Consider the following 24,873-nt stretch of genomic DNA (forward strand, 5'->3'; position numbering starts at 1 on the left):
ATCGTAATTGTACGACAATAATCAAGAATCGCAATAAACAATATTGATCTGTAATAATCACTAATAATAATAATATTATCGTCAGTTTTACTCATAAAATACTCTATATTTTCGTGTAGTAATCTTATGGTGATATCATAATTAAGAACTAATATGCAGTATGTACGTAAAGGGGATGTGTTCAACCAGGATATGTCGGTGAAAACTATGGTGTATCAAGCGTCAATTCTTTTTTCTTCATTATATTTATATATATATATATCTAACATACGTGATATATATATATGTATCATATATATATATATATATCATTCACTATCATTTATCGTTTTTTTTTTTTCGTTTTTGTTTCGCAAAACTACTATTACAAAAGTGCGTACTCTCGTCTTATGTTTTATAGGTACATACATGTATCGGCGTAACCTATCTATATATACTTGTTCATTGTCCTTTATATTAGATCTGTAGCTTTAAATTATTCTCTTCGATTAAACAGGATGCGCCAAAAGTAGTGCTGTCGCTAGAAGCTGGATCATTCTTTCTATGTAAAAATAAGCGACAGGGCTGGGGTCTATTTCTTTTTTCTCGTCTAACAAATCTCCAATGTGTTCAAGGATAGTCTCTATCATCAAAACGCGTACATTTGCTTTGATAAGTTGCGAGTCGCTTTACTTCGGCAAACCTGTATTTTGATATTCGATTGCTTCGCGTTACTCGATTAATTATTATTCCAACTCTCAAGTCTTCTTTTTAAACACGATAATCGGCTGGCATAACTTCCCGCTTCTTGTTCGATTCGAAATCGTGTAACGATTTTTCGACATACGCTCGAAACATCGAATTATCGTTACAGCCGATCAAAATATCGCGCGAAGTGCAGTAATATTACACCATAGAACATCATCTATATCTCATACGGTCCCGTGGAATAACGATTAACAGTATCGTTTACAATTTCGAAGAAAATAGTATTATTTTTGATTTCCATCTGTAGTTTCGTTTTCCTAGAACGTTAAGCGACCACCGGTGTATTTTACGATATCGAAAGTTAATTTCCCTGAAAACCAGACTTCGTACCGAACAAAACTTGTTCCACCACGGTCGACCTACTTTTTCACAGAAAAATAATCCTACAACCGGTTGCAGCACGATTTTCGCCACAGCCTGCGTGCTTTCCTTAAACGGAGCACTATGATAATCCTCTTGTTTAACGTCTCACGCATACACGCATACGCACGCACATTTTTCAATTATGCAAATTCACTCATACACGTACATACATACACACGCGCGTATTTTTGTTATATATAATATGTATATGTATATATATATATATATGTGTATATATATATATATATATGACACGGTACTTTCTACGCATCGACGGTATGTATATAGGTATATCTTATCTTTATCGTCGTGTCGTATCAGAATCTTTTGTTCCTCCGATGAATCGATCATCCATCTTTATTTCTCCCCGTTATTAATTTCCTGCTTTCTCCCTCCCTTTCTTTTAATTCGCTCTTACCCACTTCGAATCGTGCGATCTTGCTTTTCCTTATTCTTTGCCGAGGATAACGCGAAACAACATACCGCAACAATCCGATAAACAATCCCTGTTTTTTCCCTTTTTCTCTGTGTTCTTAAAAAATGTTCGTCGACACGCAATTCAGAACTTGCTTTTTATTTCTCGTTCGCCGTTTTTAATCGAAGCTTTTTAGGCACCGTTCGAGACTCGACCCGAGGAAAAATATTAAGAATAACAAATCTTACGCTCCTATGCTCATGGCCTAACGAGCCAATCGATCTCTCCCTTCCTCCCCGCCTCTTTTTTATTTCCTCTCTAGCTTCCTGTGTTCTGCTCTTTCCTATCTTTCTTTCTTTGTTTTTTTCTTTCTTATTTTTATTCATTCATCTTTTCGCTTCTCTTTGCTGCTGGTTTAGCACCCTCGGGTTTATCGTAGACCATACCGATGTTAATTAAATCGTGTGTACGTGTGTGTACGCGCGTACGTATGTCCTGTATACTTTTTACGCGTTTGCGAAAAGTTCGATTCTGTTTTTACCTATTAAAAGTGGCAACTCGAACAGAAATCAGTGGAATACTTTCGACGACTGGGGAAGACGTTAGAAACGGAGGTCTCTGAAACAGGACGCAACACGCGACAAGTTGTACCAAGACTTCGTTTAGAAAAATATCGGTGCACTTCGAACGGAAAATCATCGGCGACACTGCAAAACGGAGAGGGTCGCTTGTTTTCAACGCGTCTCGCGCGGTATCGCGTGTCCATGACACTGCTTGACTCTATAGCTTCGTTTTAATTATTCATATGACATAATGGCATCAAGGTGTGTACATTACACTAGCTTTAATGGCTGTTTGATTAGAAGATTACGTTATTTGTTCGCGATAAGTCTCTCGAGGCAAGTTCGTACAGTTATGTACGTAGAAACATGGCAAGGCCTTTTTCCAATTATCCGATCGTTAAATTGTTGCCAACTATCTTGTTCGAAATTTTATTTTTTAAACGTACAATCGTATTTTACGTAGAGCAGATTAGTCGAAGATTTATATTCGCGTAATATTTAAAATAGAACGAAACGTATCTTTCGAAGGTTCATCGACGTACGACCTTACTGTGTTTTCTCTGCAGGGAACACCCGCGTTGAAAATCGCGATACGAAACGCATCAAGAGGCTTGCCCGAACCTTCATCCGAGGCTAATTCCACGTGAGAAGCATCAATTAGCGGAAGAAATATCGCGTGTTACTTTCGCCTACGTTGCATCGCCTCCACGATAATCCATCGTCAACGTTTGAAAATGACGGTTCAAGATCCCCGAAAGTATCGTCGAGGCGCGGTCGCGTTTCCATTCCATTGTATTATTCGTCTGCTTTTATTGCTATGTTTTCCCGTTTCTCTAAAAATCGCAACGAACTGAGGAAATTCGATTTCTAAATTGCGGATGTCACGAGGGTCGCGTGACTTCGAAATACGGGCTGCTTGTATCCGTTCGATACACGGAACTCGTCGAAGAACGTGCGTAAGAAACGTGTGGTGGAAAATAAAAGCCAGTACTAGAAGTGCGTGTCTCTCTTATTCGTCGTCACATCAGAAATCCCAGGTGACCTTATATGTATCTTATATCGTGGAATCCGCGGCTCCTAGTGAAAAATCCTACACTATTTTTATTTCGCAGGCCTCTATAAGACTTACTGGTAGCACGATAAACCTCTATAAAAATAATAGCTATCCTACGTAAACGTATTATAAAAATAAATGGCATTGTACTCTGCTAAAGAAGCAAAATGGTACAGGCGCAATGTCGAGCGACGCGAGCATCGTTTTTAATCATTTTTAATCTTTCTCTTACTCCTTCTTTCTCGGCTCATCATCGCCCCTTCCCTCCCACTCTCCATTCTTTTCGTCTTTCACCTCACCGCTTTTTTGTATTCATCCATCACCTCACACCCCTTACCACCTTTTATCGTTTCCCTCTTTTAAAAGATAGACCGACCATAGACCTCGATAATAAATCGAGATTGATTTCGCTCTTATTAAATTCGTATACCACCCGTTCCCCTCCCACCCGATTCACGTGGCCCTTATCAACCGAACTACTACTTCTCCTCCCTCTTTTCCCTTCCTTCCGATCTTCGCTGATTAATCCACCTCTAATCCCCCCCGCACCTACCTTCCACCCACCGCGAAAGTCGATTTAATTACATCACGCGCTGCTCGTACCAGGAGACGAGCGAGAGTATTCAACGTCCGAGCCAGGGCTGCGCGGAACCGAGTATCACAAATGTGTATATAGGGCCGATCAGCCTGCGCGATAAAGCACCGACAAAAGTGTTCGAACCCGGATCAGGAACTGTTTCGAGCCTCGAGCCGTACGTCTACATCCAGTCGACAAACATAAAAGCGGACGATGGCTTTTATTACTTTATTATTAGCCTAATAACACCACGATAATGCGATCCTTTCCTTGCGTTTCCATTTCTTTCTTTCTGTTTAATCGTATATTCTTTTAATTTAATCAAGAAATTTGCATCTTTCGTTTGATCTTCTATTAATATACGTTCTTAGTACCTTTACACCTTCGATAAATGCATCGGAATCTGATTTGCATGGATCGCAGAATCGTCCCATATCTTTTCACTTTCTCGTTCCGCGTCTATAAATTTGATCCAGAGCTGTATCGATCGTTCCGAAAAATTCTGATTCGAATCGTAACTTTCGGTTGCGCTTCGTCGTTATCAACGTGTTCAACGTGTACACTGTCTATCTCGTTAAGAGCGTTTCCTTAAAATTTCATAACGATAGTACGTACTTGGTCGTGGTAAGTAGGATAGGAATATGGTTGGTTTATTGCTCGTTACCTTTATATACGGCTCATAGTGTCGAACAGAATTTCGAATAGGACGAGAGAAAATATGAAACGTGAAAATAGTGAGAAAAGCAAATCGAAGCGAGTAAAATCGAACGATCGAGAGATTCGCAAGATTTGCAGCTTTGCGGGGAAATTTTGCCGACTCGAACCAGCCGGTGTTCGAAAATAAATCTTCGCTTCGCACCTGAATCACTCGCGGAGTATCCTCGCATAGATCGAAAAGTGCTCCTATCGAACGTAAGATTTGTCCACCATTCTCCAGCTATTACAACCAGTTACGTTCATCGGGACTCGACGAAATCTACCGATCACCGGTAGAACACGGCTCGTATTTCCTGCGAAGAATTCTCAATCCACTCGATTTCTCCACTGACCGATCTTTCTCGACGACGAACACGGAAACGAACGGATAAGGGAGAAATGAAAAAAAGAAGAAAGCAAATCGAAACACGTACTTTGAGATCTTTCGCAAAACCTTCACGTCGATCGTGAAGGAATTGATAGAATAGAGATATGTAGTGATAGTAGAATAAATCGTTAAATACCAATGGACGAATTGTACGATCATGATCATGCGAAAAATCGAACAACCGAACCGAAGACGCGAAAGTCGATCGTATGGCAGGCTGTTTTCTTCTGCGCATCGTCCTGACTCGAAAATGTATCTGTACAATCCAAGTTCGTCCACCTGTAGGATCCTGCAGTTCGAGACACGGTTGAACGACAAAATCTAAGTGCGAACGCCTTCGTTCGATCTTTTCCACGTTATTATCTCGATGGTCGATCGGAGTTTCAGGTAGAAAATGAAAGATTTCCTTTCCAGACACTGCCCGCCTCGCGACTCTGTCTTTATCGTTTTCGGATTTCGATCGTTTGCATAAAATGTTTGTTACGTCGCCGAGCGACGATTTTAAACTTCGTTAACGGTCTTCTAATTCTTTCGTACGCTTCTCTTCGTTGAAAATAGCTTGTCGGTATAAATCGCGGTATTAAAACGATCTAAATCAATGTCGGTGATGGAAATTTGTACGACGATGATGATTTTCTCTTACAGGACATTTTGGACCGATATCCCTGACGCGTTATTTCTGATAAACTTTGTTAGGTCGTATAGAGTATTGGTTCGTGTATATCTACGAATAAAATGTTTATAAACGTTTGTCATACACGTGTATGGAAAATTCATCAAAATCAAGGAGAAATATCATTAGATAATGTGCAGCGTACATATCAGCCACGTGTTATTTCTGCCTTCCTTTTACACACATTTGATTCTTTCTTTTTTGATAATATGAAAAACTAAATTGTACTTTTGAACAATTTAACACTAGAACTACGCTAACCGCAATGTATACTTGAGTATATTATATACATATATATGCACATAAGAGATTATGTAAATAAATAAGTAAATACATATAACTACAAGCTTGCCAAAAAAGCATCCGCTTGTTGTTAGCAAAAACAAAAAATCTGAACCCCATCACATCGCCGAATATGGTAGTTCTAGTGTCAGCGTTTAATTTTCCAATCGAAATACTACGATTTGGAACAATTTGCTCTCGTTTAAATATTCGTGTAAAAAGTTTCTTTCAATTGATATTTCCATCAAATTGGTCAATTTCTTCATATCGAATCAACTTTCTTTAAATCTTATTTTCTTTTTTCTTTCGAATCTTATTCGAATCGCATGCAAAAAGCTCGTCTAATAACAAATAGAACAGAGTATATTTTGGTAACTCTACGACAATTGCGATTCGAGTGTCGCGTAGAAACAACCCTTTTTAAATACTGTTATTTTTTCTTTCCCTTGTTCTTTTCTATTTATCGTAAAGACAGTCTATCGATGTCCGTTTACTCAATGAACAGAAATGTTAATTATCATTGATGATTTGTGTCGTTTGACGAATAAACGTTGCGTCTAGCGACAAATGTTGCTTGAATTTTATGCCATCGAATTTTGCCAGTCTACAATGAAAACATTGAACAGTGAAGTTCTCGGTACAAAAGGACAAGCGCCGGACGTTATTTATGAAAACGTATGGCTATTTGAAAGTACGTATCGAGCATCGCGGACGTGTGTTAAAAATAAAAATTCGAAATATCTCATCTTAGATCATGGGTATTTTTGAGTGCTGAAAATTACACTCGACTCGTCAAAAATCATAATTCTAATCTTTTCTTGGACGATTAATTTTTGCTGTTTAGAACGCGATATAAATTTATTTCTCAACGAAGCAGGAATTTCGAATTTCCCTTTTCATAAGAATACACGTGTATCTCTGTATCGCAAGTTGACGAATATTATAAGTTTAATCTTAAATCGAACTAAAACTTTGAATATTTCTTATCCCGTAAGTACGTTTCGATCTCGTAATTATAAAATATTTAAAATTAACGTAATAAAGAAATTATAAAATTGAAAATACTTATCGAGTGGTAGGAGATTTTGAGAACTTGGTTCGAGATTTATTTCGTAATAATTGAAAAATCATTTGACAAATAATTTATAGCGTTACAGAAGGCGCGTTAAACACGATACTGTAATACTTTAGACTACATTAGCCCAGTCGTACGAACGTGTTATGTAAAGGTATCATTAAGGTAGTAATAACCCTCAATTGGTACTATAAGGTCAAAATAAACCACATTGCCTTTTCAAAGCATCGTGCTTGATATACAGGAACTTTAAACACCGTGATATATTAATTCCAAATAAATATAATCATTTGACGTAACTACAATTAGATAAGGAGGAAAAGTATATTTTAAGTACCAATTGAGATTAAATATAACTTTCATAAGTTAAAAAATTGTATAAGATAAAAATTTTAGGATATGGATTAGATCCTCGTACGAAATGTATCCGATCGAATCGGATAATATTCCTTAACAGATAAATAAACTAACACATAATAAATACGTAAATAGTTTTAATGTCAAAAAGAAAAAAAAAACATATATAAAATTATTTACTAGCTGACTCTTTAAATTTTGATCGGCTCCCTAAAATACTTAAGTCGAATTTACAAAAATCCTTGAATCTTTCAAATACCCATACATCTTTGTTTTGATATCTTATTAGCGTGTCGACATTCGTGCGTCGAATATGCAAATATATGTTGTACGTTTGAAATAACCTCTCTTTGAGGAAGTAGTCGTCAAGAATTCGTTAGAAAACGCACGATTTACTTCGCGAGCAGGCAAATCGCGAATCGAACGGCGCAAACGTAGTTAATATTTAACAGATGGCGAAAAAGCGTCCCTTTGGACACGGTTTCAAAGACACGAGTGAGACGAACCAATCCGCATGCGTCGAGATTTCGAATGAGAAACATAATACTGACACAGGCGAGCACGAAATAATAATTATAATAATTATAATAATAATGATGATAATAATATAATATAATATAATAATAATTATCGTGATAACGTATGTACATTTAAATCGTCAAATGAGAACGCAATTTTAATCGCATACAAATGAAAATATTTTCAACAAATACATACATATATGTATATATATATACACACATAGATACATAGATATATGTATACATATATATATATATGCATATATAAATTATAGTCATCTTTTTCTTTTTAGAACGGTCATGTAAAAAATATCGTGGTTCGATAACACAATAATCACATTGCACGGAATATCGCTATTCCTAAAGACACCCATATTTCACGACTGCCGATAATAACATTTCACTGACTTTCCTTTTTCGATTCTCCTTCGGAGCAACAATTAATAACTTGTTTCGAACAATTCTCGTATACAAATGGCGGTGATCGTGTTTCGTCGACGCGTTCTCCAACGCGTATTACCGCGAAGAGAAGTTGACGCGAGGAATCGCGGCACAAAATTGTTCCGCGTTTTCGTATAAAAGAAGAAGAATAAATCGATACATCTACGTCGCTACTTTCTCGAACTTTTCGATCGACGAATCTTTTTCTCTCTACACATATTAAAAAAAGAAGGGAAGATGCAGGAACACAAAAAAAAAAAAAAAAATAAAGAAAAACGACAAAAGGAAAAACGCGAGCGACAACGATTCAAGCTTCGAAGAAGCGTGCTTTAAACGACGAAATTTTTAACAGCTCGGACACTCGGCCTCTCGCGTTCACTCGCGGTAGAACAATATAAGAAGAAGAAGAAGAAGAACGACGAGAAGTTTAAGACTATATACACAGGTCGTGGATACAAGAGTAATACTTTAAACGTTAAAAATTCGTTTCGACGAACGAGAAAGACAGAAATAACGAAAAAGGGAGGAGAGAGAGATCGATGCTAAGAGAGAAGACTCTCCTTAAACGAAAGAAGACAGGTTCGCGTATTATACGAGAGGGGTTTTTGAAGAATGCTGGTTCCGCGTATAACAAAGACGATTCTAAACCGACGACGACCTCAAGAGATTCGATTGAAAAATAGCTACGTGTAATCGCTTAACTACGCGACTTCTCTAGAAGGTGGGTGGCACTTCTACGATATACTATACGATATCTGTCTGTTTGTCTCTCTTGTTTAATCCCCCTCCCCCCTCCCATTTTGATTCCTTTACAGGTCAACTACATATAACGTGTATACATATATATATATATGTATATACAAAAGCTCGACCAGGAAAATTTTTGCGAGGAACACATCCGCGAGACCAGTCACCTTCCACCTTTCCCTTCCTTTCTATTCTCAGCTATACGCGAAATTAACATTCCAGTCGCGTGTTTCTCGCGTCCTAACGAATAAGACAAAGAAAACTAGCAAGAAAGAAGAACTAACAAAATAGAGGAAAGAAGGTAACAAAAAGAAGAAAGAAGCGAAAGAAAAAGATGCAGCGTATTTCTATGTGATGTACGATGATACCAGGCGCGAGATGTTTTTTAATTAATTCATCCACGCCCTTTGTCCCTCTGCCATTCATCCACTGTCCATTCCTTTACCCTTTTTTTTTCTTCTTTGTTACGCTCTTTTCCATCGATCTTCTTCTTGTTACTTTTCTTTTTTTTTTCCCCCCCACTTTTTTGGTTTACTTTTTAAAATTTTCTTACATATTGGTCCGACGCGTGCTCTTTCAAAGAAAGGACCTATCTTCCTCCCTTCTTCTTATGAAAAATACACGGATCTTTGATATACACGTCACGAACGAAAATAAGAATTCTCGTGTTACGTACTAAGTTACGTCCGCGGAATGGCGGTCGAAATTACTGAGATCGTTAAACTGATCCGGAAGATACGAGGTTTGCACGTTTCGATGCTGGACAACATTCCTGACGTATCTACCAACCGTGTTACTAGAGTGCGTTATGTGAAACAGTTCTCGTCGTTTTTCATCCGTACAAACAAAAAAGAAAAAGAAAAGACAGGTTCGTCAGGTTCGCATGATACGGTACTGTACAGTACTATCGTTGAGAAATAAATCGACATTGTCGATCGAGCGACTGTTGTTCGTTTTCTAAAATCAAAAACGTCAATTCTCCGCATCGCCTTCAACCATTTACGAAAATAATCGCTCATTGTTAGGATTTAACGTTTGACGAAAATGTAGAAATACGTGATGCCAAAATGAAGCAGGAGATTCTCCGATTTAAAATTTCAACCTGGCATCGCTTCCTTTAAACGAACTCTTATGCTATAAGGGTACAAACGAGAAATAAATTCGAGGGTGAGTCGATGATGAAAACAAAAAAAAAAGAAGAAGTGAACCCTACAAATTTTCCATCGGTCCATTTATACAAAAGATTCGAACGCAACGTGTCAGGATAAAAATTGCTCGACATCATTCCTGTAGTACAGTTCGTCAATGGACGAATATTTTCGTGAAATCTTGCGAGATTGCTGATATTTTTTTATGTTATATCATTTTTTATTATTATTATTACACGTAATACTGCTACTAAACGTTAATCTCCGATTCATCACCCTACAAAAATTTCACGCAAATAAACTCGATCTCTTAAACCTAAACAACAAACGAAACTTCATAAGAATAGTTACATCTTTCTATAAAAACCAAAATGCTACGTGAAAACAACTATAAACGACACACGTAAAATCTATTCTCACAAGATCCTTCACACGGTACGCTTCGCGAAAATGAACGATGCAACGATACAACACGGACAAGACGGATAAAAATCTGAGATAAAATCCGAGAAAAAAGAACGGATCGGAGGGGAGGGCAAAAAAAAAAGGACAAACTCTCGACGCTATCTCAAATAACAAAACAACTCGCAGGATACTTGAGACGAGCGAGGCTCGTTATATTCTATCATTTCCTTCGAACCTTTCCTCTTATTTTCACGCGATGATACGTCAGCTTGTCCAGCACCGGAAAGGCACGTTTAATAGAAAAAGAGATAAGAAGGAGAACACTGGGACAAGAAAGTGTAAATAGGAATAAGGGACGAAGGGGAAGAAAAGTGGAAGGAAGAAAGAAAGAATAGAAGAGATGGAGAAATAAATGAGAAGTATAGAAGGGATAGAAGTGGAAATAAGAAAAGAAAAAGAGAAAGAAAAATAGAGATCGGAATGAAAAATCGACCGATCAATTCGGAACTGCAACTTCTTTTTTTTTTACTAGGTATACCTACGAGCTTATCTACTGTGTACCTTACAATCGTAACAAGCTACAAAATACGTTATCACTATACTAATTAGGAGCTGCGCGAACATATGCACGGAGGCTTTATTAATCACAGCTTTAGTAGTACGATTAGTATCTCATAGAGCTGTACAATGACTAGCCAACATGAAGATCATCGCTTTTTCTCTCTCTCTCTCTCTCTCTCTCGTTCTCATTGCACCTAAGAATGTCGAACAGAACTTTGTCCTATCGCCTTTCTCGCATGAATACAAATATATACGTATACAAATATTACGTACGACATTCGCGTGTACCTAAAAACCAACGGAAAGAAAAAAACGCAAGGCGAAAAAAAAGACCGTTCCTTTTCCTCTCTTTTTCCCTTTTCTTTACTTTCGTTTCTTTTCCTTTTTTTGTGTGTGTGTGTGTGTGTGTTCTTTCTTATGTTCGCAAACGTTTGCGAGTTAAAAATCAGTCTTGCCCGGTGACTTCGAGTCTCGTTTTAAATCAAAAGCCTCAGGCATACGCGCGCAGAGAATTGTTCTTCCTCTTGTTTTCAGCGTGAAGACAGAAAGGATCGCCGAGACAGACCCTACGATATACAAAGGAGTTCGAGGCACGCTAACGCGAATATACTTTTCTCGCTCTCTCTCTTTCTCTCTTTGTTTCTTTCTTGTCACTTTTTAAATCGTATCTACGTTTCGTCCCGTTCCCGTTTTACCGTTCCGTTCGTTTCTTTTTTACTTCGCGATTCTCTTTCCCTTTCTTCCCCGCCCTACCAATTTTTACTCTTCGATTCGCTTTGATCGACTTGAAAAACTCGCGTGTATACTATTTCTTTTTTTTTTTTTTTTTTTTTTTTGCGCTGTCGATTCGAAATCGCTTGGCGCGTGCACGCGTGCGCGCACACGCCATTATCTATTTTCGTATATCGTTAAAACAAACATACACACCGTACTGGATCGTGCGCGAAATTTTTCAAACGAAACGAAAATTCCTTCTCACGTTTTTTGTTCGTTTTCTTTCCTTTCTTTTCTTTTGACTCGCGGCTGTCATGGTTCCCCCGTTTTCTGTATCTAAGCTTTGTGGCGTTAACGTTGAAAAGATCGATAATAATCGTAATAATCAGAACGTTAATAATATTCAATGATAATAGCGGTAGTAGTAATAATAGTAATAATAATCGTAATCTCTAAAAACTAATACCTAACAGTAGTCAAAAAGAAAAATCAACAGCCCTGCTATTACATTCCTAGTACTTAGTACGATCTGCACATCCGCTCATCGTTTTATAATACATCTATATGTATATGTATACGTATGTACAATATGTACCTTGTGTGTACAATACACTTCGATATGTGAAAAGTAAGTACACCTATGGAACTGATTCATAAGCTGTACAATAGTCCTACGTGATAAAAAGAGTACCGACACCTTCGGACACGTTTCTAATTCGTTTAGACACGCACAAAGATCGGGCACGTGGAAAAATTAGTTCGAAGGGATACGATTAAAACGAAATGTCACAGAGAAGGATAGAAAAGAGGAAGATGGCGAGGAGCAGGTATGAGAGGGGGGGGGGGGGAGAGAAGGAGGAAGAGGAGGTAGAAGAAGACGAAGAAGAAGAAGCAGAGTAGAAGGACGAGTAAGAAGAAGGACAAGAAAGAAGAGTAAAATAATAAAATAATCACGGTTTAAGGCTAAAGAGAAACCATGACGACTGAGATTATAGGTCCTATCGACACACGCGGTATGCATGTTGCTAAAATGAACTAACGTTTGCGTGTTTCTAATAATAATAATAATAATAGTGGTGGTGGTAGCGGCGGCGGTGGTGGTGGTAGCGTTAGTGGTAGCAGTAGTAGTAATAATAGCGAGACTAATATATAGCTGGGGAAATGTCAGTGGTAAAATGGTAGTGGAGGGAGGATGATAGTATTAGTAGGAGTAGTAGTACTAATAGTGTAGTAGTGGTAGTAATAGTAGTGATGGTGGTAGTAGCAGTAGTAGTAGTCGTGGTAGTAGTAATAGTAGTAGTAGTAGCAGTAGTAGTAATAGTAGTAGTAGTAGTAGTAGTAGTAGTAGTAGTAGTAATAGTAATAGTAATAGTAGTAGTAGTAGTAGTAGTAGTAGTAGTAGTAGTAGTAGTATTAGTATTAGTAACGGTAATGTTCCTGTTTTTTATATTTGTTTGTTTGTAAAAGTAATAGTAGGGTGTCTACCAAACACCTTCGGTAGAGACCAATGTCCTTTAAATTCTGATAGCTACATCGCTCCGTGACATTGCTTTCTTTTTTTTTTATATTTCCTCATTTTGATATCATCAAAATAGTAAACCAATAGTTTAAACATTGTAGTTAATAATTACTATCTATATCACAGATCCAAGTGACTAAACTCCTTTAAAAATATAATATAAATATGTGTATGTGTAATGGTTCGCGCATAATATATATACACACATAGATATATATATATGTATATGTACTCGCAGATGTGATTGGAAAACAGGTAAATCAAGAAGTGCGGAAACTTGGAAAAACTCGCGTAGAAACGTACGCGCGCGCGCGTTAGTTTATGCTAACATCGATATACCACGACAGATTGGTAAAAACAAGGAAAATCGAACGATCGTGGAAACGAACCGATTCGTCGATCGTGTGGTGGCACGTCTCTTTGAACGGTGCTATTTCATTCTCGTTAAAATACGCTTATCAGCGTCCGTATTTAGATAATCCATTAAATGGACCGAGAAGTATGTAAGTGAGATAGACACGTGCAAAACGGTAATCAATTCACAATTGATCCACTGCATTGTTAAAAGATCGAAATGAAAATTAGTCGGTGCGTAAAAATTGTTTAATATCAACGATTAATCGACGATTGTGATTAAGCATCCGTCGTGATCCAGAAAGTGGATGCTCTTTAGGCACTTTGTTCAACCAGCACCATTAAACGAGACGCGATCAAAGAGTCCGCGTTTCGGGCGAATCGTCACTCCGTTCGTGGTAAAAATCGTGATTGCTGGCATAAACTGACTTACTCATTGTTGCGTTGAATGTATTCGGGGTACGGGATGGGAGAGCTGCTTGTAGTATTCGAGTACTGAGCGTAGAGATACAGAGCAGGGTGAAGCCCTGGCGGAGGAATGCCGCGATGCAGTTGCTGCGATTGATGATGCGACTCCGATGAATCTATGGGGGATGACGATATTTGCGGATAAAGTTGGGAGTTGAGGCTATCCAGCGAACTGGAGGAGCCTGTCGTTTGGTAGACACTCTGCGGTGTGGTGTGCTCGTGAGACACTGGTGAATTAAGTGTGAACGGCGAGGACGCCGAGGTGGGACATACTACTTGCTGCGGTGACTGTTGATGTTGCGGTAGGGACTCGGACACGTTGTCGTCTAAACACTAGTTGGTAGTCTGCGGATGTAGCAACGGTAGAGGAAGTTGAAGATTGTTTTGCTTGGCTAAACTCGCGATCTCAGCCGCGATCCCTCCTTTCGAACCTGCTAAGCCGTCCAACGAGGAAGGTCCTTCGCTGTAGCGTAAATCGCAAACCGGACTCTCGAAACCTGTACCTGGAGTGCCACCACCGGTACTCTGGGGCGTAGGTGGATTATGATTCGTACTGCTTTGATTCATGTCACGATGTACTCGATTTTGGTGTCGTATGAGATAACTATCGCGTACAAAGGTACGTCCGCATATGTTACACTCGTACGTGGTACTTGCAGTATGGGTACGGATGTGAATTGCGAATTGACTCTTGGACGTGAATGTGAGAGAACATCTGTCGCACACCAACGGCTTTTCGGCAACGTGACTCCAACGGTGTGCCGTCACGTAGCTTTTCACTGCAAAACGTTTTTGACAAATGTCGCAGGCATACGGCCTTTCTCCTGTATGCACTCGTTTATGAGTATTAAGACTGCTCTTTTGAGTAAACCTTTTCAAGCACAGCTCACATTGGAAAGGTCTTTCTCCTGTGTGCGTCCTCATGTGCACTTCCAAGTATGGTTTCCGACAAAAGCTTGCTTCGCATACCGTACAATGATATGGTTTGTTGCCTGAATGAAGCTTCATATGTACATAGTACGACGAAGCAGAGGATAGCACCTTGCCGCATACCTTACAGGGCTGTGGCTTTGACCGCGAACCCTCTTTGACAGTTTGTTGTCCAGTAGATTGACGGTTTGGAACTTCTTGTTGCACAGTCTGACTCTGCTGTTGTTGACCCTGTTGTTGCGTTTGCTGTTGACTCTGTTGTTGAGTTTGTTGTTGACCCTGTTGCTGACTTATTTGTAACGTAGTCTGTTGCTGGGGTTGTAGGTGACCTTCTTGCTGAGAAAGGTCTTCACGATCATCCGACAAATTCACCATAGAATTTGAACCATCTGAACGGCTCGATGCAACAGAATAAAACCCCATGGGTTCGCTTTTAATTTGTTGTTCAAACATGGATGTCATTATATCAGTCTGTTGCTGCTGAGCCAGCTGTTGCGATTGTGGCTCCTGCTGCTGCACTGCTTCTTGATGGGGGAGCAGAGTCAGGTTGCGCTTGACAAGCTGCTCATATCCTGCGTACCAATCCACCTGCATGACAGGGAATGTCTATAAATCGCCATTTATAACACTCGTTATGGCGGAAAAATTTTCAACGATGTAGATACACTCTTAATTCCGGTATCATGCATGTCCGACTCTTATATACGCGTGTCAGGTTAGACCAATTGCTTTGACATTTATCTTTGACAAGTGACAGAAGGTAACTGGATGATCAGCTGATTGCATAACTTTTACGCGAACCACTCGAAGACGACACGATGCCGTCGTCAACAGAACGTAACCCAGCAGTGAGCAACACAGGCAACTCTATTTTTAAAAAAGCGACGGAAGAAACGGCGGAATATTTTGACTGCGAAACCGGATTCTTCGTAAGCGCTTCGCAAGTGGGGGTCGCTTTTGCCATAGCCGAGGAAAAAAGCAGCATTTTACGAACCTTTGCTATTGTAGTGGTCCGGGCTAGGGTCGAAAAACGTCACGCCTCATCGAGCGCACGCCTCCCGTTCTCGAGCGGCTTCACGGACAATCGCGAAACATTTCTACGGCCAAATTGTTTTTCTCCGACACAAAATATAAGATGGCTGCTACTATATTTCACGACCGTCACCTATATACAGTCGTACAAACACACGCACCTAAGTACCGACCGACGATATTCGTCAACTTTTCTAATTGGCTGCCCTTCTTAAACCGCCAATATTATGCTCTACCACGACCAACATCGCACTTCCAAAACCGCTGATTGGATCGATCTTTCACAAAGCTTTATTCACCTGTTTGATTTTATGCATATTTCATGGACAAACTTTCTCTATATAAAGAACTTTAATCTCTTTCAACGGTTCACCCATTGCGTGTTAACTCAGTGGGTATTTAGCCAAAAAAATATCATAAGAACGTAAAATGTTTACGCAGATATTCCAATCTTTTATCTCGTTTCTATTAAATCGAAAATTTATATTCATCTCGCTGAGAGATAAAATACTTCGTTCAAGAATTTCAAATCTAACTAACAACAGACTGAACAAATATATAGATAATACGGTATAGATATGACACATTTAAAAGTAAAAGTTGTATACTTTGTAATAACAATCATATATATATACATATATATATACCATATATATATATATATATCATATATATATATATAACCAAAATTTAATAAGAAAGAAATAATTGTTTATCAAGTATTAGAATGTTATAAAGTAGTAATTTGAAATACTATTTCTTATTGTTGCATTAATTCGATTTAATAAAGCAACGTCGTAAATACGCGTATCTCGTTTCAAATATTTACGCGTTATATTAAATTAATTGTGCGCAGTATTTTAGTTCACAATACAATTACTAAACGCGCCTTAAGTGACGACATTCTAGGAACTCTTGGGGCCTATCAAATGTAATATTGAACCACTAATAGAGAAACTGCTACTACCCGAATATAATGTTCCTAAAAAAAGCAGGCAACCAACTCGAGAATTTGTATCAAAAGTGTTAAAGAGATAACCCATTTATAAACTTTATAAACATTGCTGCCCTCTAAGTATTTTTCGAAATTCATTAAGAAAATATAAAGTTTAATACAGAAACTAAACAGTGGTGTATCTGATTCCGATATACAAAGTTCAACAGATAGGTACGCTTTATATAATATATAATTCAATAATTTATATGTATATGTATATGTATATGTTACAATATTAGTTCTTTTGATAATATTCCATAATGTTAATAATAATAACCTCTATTTGAAATTAATATATCTCGTACACACCTACTGTAACTTTAAAAAGAAGTATAACCGTTTCAATTTCAGCACAATATAACAGGTGACCATAACTTTTAATTCCTATATTATCGTAAAATAAAATTTGAACTTGATAACAATTTAATTTTAATTTATTGATAAATTCGCTGATTTCTATATGAAACTTTTAGTTCCAAAAATGGCTGTATCGTCAGAAAGCGTAATAAGTCCTGGCCTGAATGATCCAGTAACCAAAGCAGTAGTAGATAATATAATGGGAAATTTACCTACAAAGAAACCCCCTGTTCGATGTGATGATTGTGATCTTTCATTTACCAGTCAAACAGTATTAGATACACATTTACAAGGAGCGCGTCATGCTAAACAGGTTTGTGCAAGTAAAGCAACGAATCATACTATACTACTATAAGACACTTAAATACAGACACGAAAAGTTGAAGTATGAGGTAACACACATGCAATAAAAAGAATCATTCATGAATTTTAAAACGTATATAAAACAACATCAGATCAGATAGAGACATATGCTTGTTTTACAGATTAGATCCAAAAATATAATGGCATCTCTCGAAGAAACCAAAGTAGCATTTACAAAAGACGAAGAAACAAATGGATTGAAATGCAATGTGTGTAATGTGTGTCTAAACTCAATACAACAACTTCAAACACATTTAAATGGTATATTACAAAGTAAGATTTATTTCATACCTTTATACGTTTTTAACGTATTAAATAAATTTTATTTTCTATAGGGAGCCGGCACAAAAAGAAAGCTATGAGAGGTAATACACGTTATATGGTACGAAAGCCGCTACCATATGGGCTTAAATGTAGTCGCACTTTGTGTATGGATAAAGTAATAGAAAAGAATGTTGCTGTACTAATTTATTCTTTATTGTTATTTACATTTGCATGCTTAACACTGCTGCTTACTTTTGCTTTCCACTTGTTTTTATGAGCTAATAGAGACTTAATTCTGCCTAAAAGCTTTCATTTGCCAATCAATATGGAAATGCTTGATGATACTTTCATGTTCGTTATAATTTATACATCATAATTTGGTATTTATTATTAGTTATTTATTTATTATGTTTGTTATATACTACCAAATTGAAATTGTATATTTATTGTTTATTACTGATTTGTCTTTGAGTATATTGCCACAAAATAATAACGTGATAACGAGTTGATTAGTTACATATTATAATTAATAAAATTAACATTGTTTACAAAATAATTTGGCTCCTTTTCAGTTTCACTGTATCCCTTTCAGTAATATATAATGTGCAAATGCATTTTGCCATTTCTTACATTTCTCTTTTACTCCTATCCTTAACTTTCTTCTATAAAACAATAACTTTGAATAATCCAGTGTTTAAATCATAATAGAATTAAAATCAATTATTAGTTTCTTGTACAAAACCATTTATTAACTACATTTCGTTTATGTTCAATAGCAGGTATAAATTGTAATACCTTTCCCAATTATGTAACACAAATGAAAAATCAAAAATTTTTATGAGAAAATTTACATAAAATAATATATTATAAATACATTTTTTTTATTTTGAAGAGGTAAAATTTGCTACACACATACATATACACATCATTAAAATCTTACGGTGGTCTTTTGTTAATAATGTTTGTATTAATGGTTGCTTTTTCTATGGCATGAATGTAGTGTTCAAGCTGATTTATTATCACATATAACCGCTTCAGCGGTTGTGATACATAGATAGTGTTGATCGCACATTGATGCTTAGGTGGGTGGACTGACAAAGATGTTGGCAGTTCAGTGACATCTGCAACTATGAATATCCAAGAAAACACTGTGTCTAAAGGCGTATCGCTTTCATGCAGCATGTGTAATAAAATCTTCAATTCTCAGATGCAATACAATGTGGTATGTTATCAGTAATAAGGTAAATAAATATTACTAACCTTTTAATGATATAATTTATGTTTAATTGTAGCATATAACATCGAAAAAGCATACTGGTAAATTAAAACAAGCTAGGACTCAAAAGAAAAAAAGATTTTTGCCATATTGGAAAAAACCTAAGCCTGGTGTAAATCCTAAGAATTTCGTTCAATCGCTATCGAACAATTTTGTACCAGGGGGTTTCACGAATCAGACATAGGAAAATAACGTAATAAGATGAATATCTCTATTTTAATACTCATATGAATTATTTAAGTACATGTTTTATTCTTTCCAAGAAGAATAATTCATTCCAAGTAGGATCATGATTCTTTAAACGACGAAATTAATTTGATACTTAAATTTTGAACATTAAGTGACATTCACATATACGAATAAGTAAATACACAATGTTATATATAATTTTGTAATTCACGAACATTGGAGGCTCTGCCACGTTAAGATATAAACTTTTCTCTTTGCACTATTTCTTCAGGATATAATATAAATATACATATAATTGAAACACAATTAGTTCAATTGGAAATCACATGTAAATTTTTGTCAGATGTATTTAATAATTAAGGAAAGTTTTAAAAACAAATTGTACAAAGTGCCGATGTTGCATTAAAAACTAAGATACGTTTGAAAGATTGACATTGTATTTGATATTAGATAAAATAGCGCAAGAAGGTACCGACGTAATGTATGAATGTATATATGTTCATTTAAAAATGAATGGAAAAATATATAATGTTGTAAGTAATAATAATTAATAATTTTTTATTAATCCTACAACATAAAAATTTTGTTGTCGAAATTCCGTTTTCTTTTCAATGCGTTATGGTAGTTTCAGGCTGAAATTCAGATATACGTAATGTAAACCTAAGTTAACAAGGAAATATTTCATTTATATTATTTTAGCATTACCTGTGTGGTATACTTGCTTAATAAACGACGCATTTCTGCATTCTGTTTTCGTAACGATTGCGTCTCAGCATTTAATTGATGCCTTTCCTTTAGCACTTCATAATACTTTTTAAGACCAATCAATAGATTATCCCATAGTCTTTCTTTATCTTTCGGAAAAATATTCCTATATCGTTCCCAAAAATCAGTTATATCGTCGTCCGTTATATTACGTGATATCGTGACTTTCTCTTTAATTACTTTTTTATCAGGTGATACCTCTTTCTTAACGAACTCGTATCTTTCCACAAATTCTTTTAACGCACTTGAGACAAATTCAGTTTCAATTGTCAACAAATGGCCTTTATCGCAGGTTAATGATCGTTTTGGTTCGCCATCTGCTACAAGAATAAAAACTAATATACGCAATTGTAGTAACATAATAACAATAATTGTAGTAACAACAATAACAACAAGATTAATAAATAACAGAAGCAAATAAATTGAGTAGTTATTTTGATAAATTGGTAATATTGAGAAAAAATTTGAATAGATCAATTTCAGTTACGCACTGTCAGTAACTTCGATAATGCCTTCAGATACACAAGTCGATACAACTTCTGTATTAACAGGCGGTGTTTCGGTCGAAGGAACGCTTCTATTCATAACAATGTCACTTTCATGACCATCATCGTGTAGTTTTTCACAACAAAGTACTTCTTCCATAGCTGCCACTAACTTAGCTTCTTTCGTATTAAGTGTATCGCTGCCACAAACATCAGAAATAGTGGCTCTGAAATGTTTATTATTGATATATTTTATTACAGTTAACGTCAATTTTATGACTTTCCTTTTAAGATCAACGATATATCACGTACAGGGACGAAGAACTTTCCGTAATTTCTGCAGACTGTCCACAAACACTCGGTGTGCTTATAGTTTTAACCGTACACGTGGGACAATATGCATACGGTAAGAAAAAATTCAATAAAAATTGAAGTTCTTCTTCGGCTGTAATTTTTAGAGCCTAAAAATTCAATTATGTTTATAACTAACTTATAACAACACGATAATGATATTATTTATATGGAAAACATCACCTCAAATGCTTTATCCAATCGAATCAATAGCTTATCCTCTTCTGTGTAATCGGAGAGTAAATTCTTCAAAGTGTCTTCGATAAGGTAATCACAGTGTTCGGAAATTAGTTTAAGAATATGATTTAATAAACGTCGTTCTAAATTAATTTCTTCTAAGATAGTCGTTGGTTTATATGATTTAGATATTGTTTTTCGTTTTTTGGCTTCCTCTTGTTCTTGAACGAAGATCAAAGAACTTTGCAGATCGTCTGATTTTTTAAATAAATCATTCTTTAAGTAAATTTTACCTGCTTTCAAGGCACACATCGCTCCGCAATACGACGGTAATTCTTCCTTTTTCAATAACTTTACCTCCGGTGGTTGCCACTCCATTATTAACAATTGTTCGTGTATAATTCTATCTGCCGTTAAAATCTGAAATACGCAATCACCGAACGAGACTATTCCCATTAATTACACATTGTTATCGTACCTTATCGACTAATTCGTTCGCAGTTTCGATATTCATGTCCCAAATTTGCATGTACTTTTTATCGTTGATGACTGTGAGATGGTTCGACTTTTCTTCCAAGTCTAGTATAGCTGTATGCGACTTTAGTATTTGATTCGTGATCTTTTGAATTTCCGCCCTGGTCGACTCTTCCAGTGCTGTGTAAGTCTTCCTTAAATTATTAATAACATCCTGAAGCCTGAAACGTAAATAAACCCGTTCGGCTCACTCGACTGAAATTATCAGGACGAGTAATTTAACGTTGGCACGCACTTGTTAATTTTTCTTTTCTGTTGATTCTTTACGATAGTATTCTCTTCGTCTCGCCGTTTCAACACCGCATAATTATAATCCAATTTCTCGGTATTCATCATACAGAAGGCTTTCATATTCTGTATCTCTTGTTGAAGGTTCTGTATCTCTAACTCAAACATAATCTTTTGTTTCCTAAACTCTTCTTGATGCTGTATCATCGCTTTCTGCATTTCCTCTTCATACTCGCGCATTACCTCCTTCCTTTTTTTCCTCGCGTTGAATGTATCGTCATTGAGCTGCTTAAATAATACGTTCCACTTTTCCAAAGAAGATTCCAAAAGTATTTTCCGCTCCATTTCGATGACACTTTCGATCAATTCTACCTCTCGGCGATAAGCTTTGCTCATTATTCGTATCTAAAGAAAACATTTCGCATGTATCGGTTGGAAATGTATAAAACAAAAGGCTTCGAGACGCGTATTACTCACTTGGTTTTCCATCCTTTCGATAAGCAAATCAATCTCCTCGTTCTGTTTATTTACATCCTCGGCGTACTGTAGATCAGCGTTATCAAGTTCTTGTTTCAATTCCGCGATCAACGCGTCCTTCTTCTCTAAGATTTCCAGACACTTGGCATTTTGACTCTCCAACTCTTCGTGAATATCCAGCGGATGTTTCGATGCAAGTATAACAGGCCATTTTTCCGTAATCTCGCGATATTTCTCCGTGCATTTTTTATCTTCCTCCTCGAGTACCTCCAATAATCTTTCTCTCTTCTCTCGCATCTCTTTTCGTCTTTGCAGTTCCTTCGCGTCACTCGCCACTCTGATGCCTGTAACCTACATCACGTGATAAAACATCGTTCGTTAACTCGCGATTCTTACGTCCAAGCAATTATGAGTTATCATCCTAATTGGTTACTTGTTGACTCGAGAGAGTTTCAAGTGTATTTTCTTGAAAAATAATTATTTGCGATTCGAATCGCACATACATACCACTTCATCGCCTTCTGCGGCTAATTTGTCCAAGGCTTCTATGCTATCGAGTATTTGCTTCTCGATAGGAGTTATTTCCTCGATTTCTTCATCTTGATCTTTTATCTGTCTAACATCGGAATAGTGTTAATTCTTTTCGCTCTCTGAAGCGGTATCTATGAGATAGATATACTTTTTCTATCTCTGCTATCGGGATTACGAATGAAAAATGCGTGTTCCTCGATATTTCGAAAATTAAAGCTAGATCGTTTATACGCATAGGCTGCGTATCTTTTAACGAACGATTTAACTATATAAGTAGCTTTTCAGTGTATCAATCTGTTCGAAACATATATGAGAGAGATAAAACGTATATCGATTATTTTTCACGCCTGTTTCTACAAATTGTTAATCCTTGTGTATGTACATTTTTTAATACATTTTAATATATCAATATATTTGTTAAAGTAAAACGTAAAAAATGTAGATACGTACATCTAGGAATTTTTAATTAAAATCCTCCGGTAATTTCAAGTTTTTAATTTAGATTCTAGTTGTTGTATTTTTAATTTAGACCCTTCAATAATGTTCAAAATTATAAGATTATGTAACATTTCAGCTAATTATGTATATTATGTTCTGTATTTTTAATTAGCCTTTGGTTGTCAAATCACCGTAGATGTACAAATGTATGTAAATACACTGCATCATCTGTTCTCATTGTAAGCAGCATGAAAAGATTTCGTGTAATTATGCAAAGATTATTCGCAACTATTGTCCGGCGTTCCTTAAATTTTCTGCGTTTTCATCGCCTTTGTTACATGGCATTGTAGACATAAGAAAATTAAATCAAAATATACTAACCTACAACTATTCCGCTTTACCAGTAAATTTAACCGATGTACGACCAGTTTTAGATTGCTGATCGCAACCGATGCTGCTGCCTAACAGTTTTATATATTATCTGACATCTAATTAGTTATTTAATGATTAGCCAAATAAGAGGTAACAATTGATTTACAATTCTGCCCACATCTACATACATACGCTCAGAATATATGAAAATACGATCGAGTTCATTGTTATTTATTATCTTTCTTCTACTATCGTTGAAAGAAAATGTATGGTATTAATATATTTACTATATAAGATACTTTTATTGCAATGTTATACGACCCTTACTTATCTCGTGCTTGTATACGTCGTTGTATACGAAGTCTGCGTGCCAACTTCCGCTCGTTTGCATCGTATGATAAAATAGATGGTTCTTCTGTATGTACTGTAATTTCTGAACGTTTATCTTGCAATGACATGTTTCTTTTACTTAGATGCGCGATAATATACGTGAAAAAATATATGACTAAGATTGAAATTAAGAGATTAATACTTATATATCTTAAATTACTTCGTATGAATATTAAAAATAGACATACTGCGAAAAAGGTTAGATATTATGGATTTATAAGAACTGATAACCAAAGATTGCAATTACGTGCTTACATAGAATAAACAATTTTGTTTGTTCGATATGAAATTATTTTACTCGTGCTTATTGTTGGTAGGTAATAAGTTTGTAATATTTATCTTTCCTACAGGTGGCACTGAGTGTACGACTGTAAGATAATTATTAGATTGCTTCATTGGAGGTTGTCGCCACCGTCACTTATGCCGTCTTATGCAATTAAAAAAACAATATGTCTCGATAAATAAAAGATAAATAAAAGATATATATATATAACGCAAACAAAGATATAGTTCTAAAATAATCCAATCGAGGTTCGGTAAATTATACGTCGCAAAATCAAATTGCAAGTATACCAAAATACAAATCCATTGTTATCGACATTTTTCACATTATTCATTCTAACACTTTAATTGCTCTTGCAGTATTTAA

The 24,873-nt window shown here is 36.3% G+C and overlaps 3 protein-coding genes across 7 annotated transcripts; 1 reads left to right on the forward strand and 2 right to left on the reverse strand.

Moving 5' to 3' along the window:
• Positions 1 to 13,289: 13,289 nt before the first annotated feature.
• Positions 13,290 to 16,581, reverse strand: LOC117205988 (zinc finger protein 717-like). 2 transcript variants are annotated; one of them, XM_033444887.1, is made up of 2 exons: positions 15,993 to 16,581; positions 13,290 to 15,586 (listed from the first exon to the last, which is right to left on the reverse strand). In XM_033444887.1, exon 2 carries the CDS (start codon positions 15,458 to 15,460, stop codon positions 14,402 to 14,404), a length of 1,059 nt encoding a protein of 352 aa, XP_033300778.1. In that variant the 5' UTR covers positions 15,461 to 15,586; positions 15,993 to 16,581; the 3' UTR covers positions 13,290 to 14,401. The 2 variants fall into 2 exon arrangements, with proteins under 2 accessions (XP_033300778.1, XP_033300777.1); XM_033444886.1 differs by lacking the exon at positions 15,993 to 16,581 and having other exon boundaries at positions 13,290 to 15,592.
• A 340-nt stretch (positions 16,582 to 16,921) lies between these two features.
• LOC117205969 (zinc finger protein 346-like) lies at positions 16,922 to 19,527 on the forward strand. Of its 2 annotated transcripts, none has more exons than XM_033444852.1 (6): positions 16,922 to 17,198; positions 17,501 to 17,697; positions 17,870 to 18,008; positions 18,083 to 18,112; positions 19,094 to 19,233; positions 19,304 to 19,527. In XM_033444852.1, exons 2-6 carry the CDS (start codon positions 17,509 to 17,511, stop codon positions 19,469 to 19,471), a joined length of 666 nt encoding a protein of 221 aa, XP_033300743.1. In that variant the 5' UTR covers positions 16,922 to 17,198; positions 17,501 to 17,508; the 3' UTR covers positions 19,472 to 19,527. The 2 variants fall into 2 exon arrangements, with proteins under 2 accessions (XP_033300743.1, XP_033300742.1); XM_033444851.1 differs by lacking the exon at positions 16,922 to 17,198 and adding an exon at positions 17,243 to 17,391.
• A 297-nt stretch (positions 19,528 to 19,824) lies between these two features.
• LOC117205968 (dynein regulatory complex protein 1) lies at positions 19,825 to 24,671 on the reverse strand. 3 transcript variants are annotated; one of them, XM_033444848.1, is made up of 11 exons: positions 24,162 to 24,671; positions 23,001 to 23,109; positions 22,494 to 22,844; positions 22,024 to 22,421; positions 21,733 to 21,949; positions 21,548 to 21,674; positions 21,261 to 21,475; positions 21,039 to 21,187; positions 20,733 to 20,953; positions 20,182 to 20,558; positions 19,825 to 20,108 (listed from the first exon to the last, which is right to left on the reverse strand). In XM_033444848.1, exons 1-11 carry the CDS (start codon positions 24,290 to 24,292, stop codon positions 20,085 to 20,087), a joined length of 2,319 nt encoding a protein of 772 aa, XP_033300739.1. In that variant the 5' UTR covers positions 24,293 to 24,671; the 3' UTR covers positions 19,825 to 20,084. The 3 variants fall into 3 exon arrangements, with proteins under 3 accessions (XP_033300739.1, XP_033300738.1, XP_033300740.1); XM_033444847.1 differs by having other exon boundaries at positions 20,182 to 20,561; positions 24,162 to 24,666; XM_033444849.1 differs by having other exon boundaries at positions 20,182 to 20,561; positions 23,001 to 23,105; positions 24,162 to 24,284.
• Between the last annotated feature and the right edge of the window lie 202 nt (positions 24,672 to 24,873).

Source organism: Bombus bifarius, unplaced genomic scaffold (assembly GCF_011952205.1).
Source record: "Bombus bifarius isolate JDL3187 unplaced genomic scaffold, Bbif_JDL3187 scf7180000007996, whole genome shotgun sequence".
Lineage (NCBI taxonomy): Eukaryota > Metazoa > Arthropoda > Insecta > Hymenoptera > Apidae > Bombus > Bombus bifarius.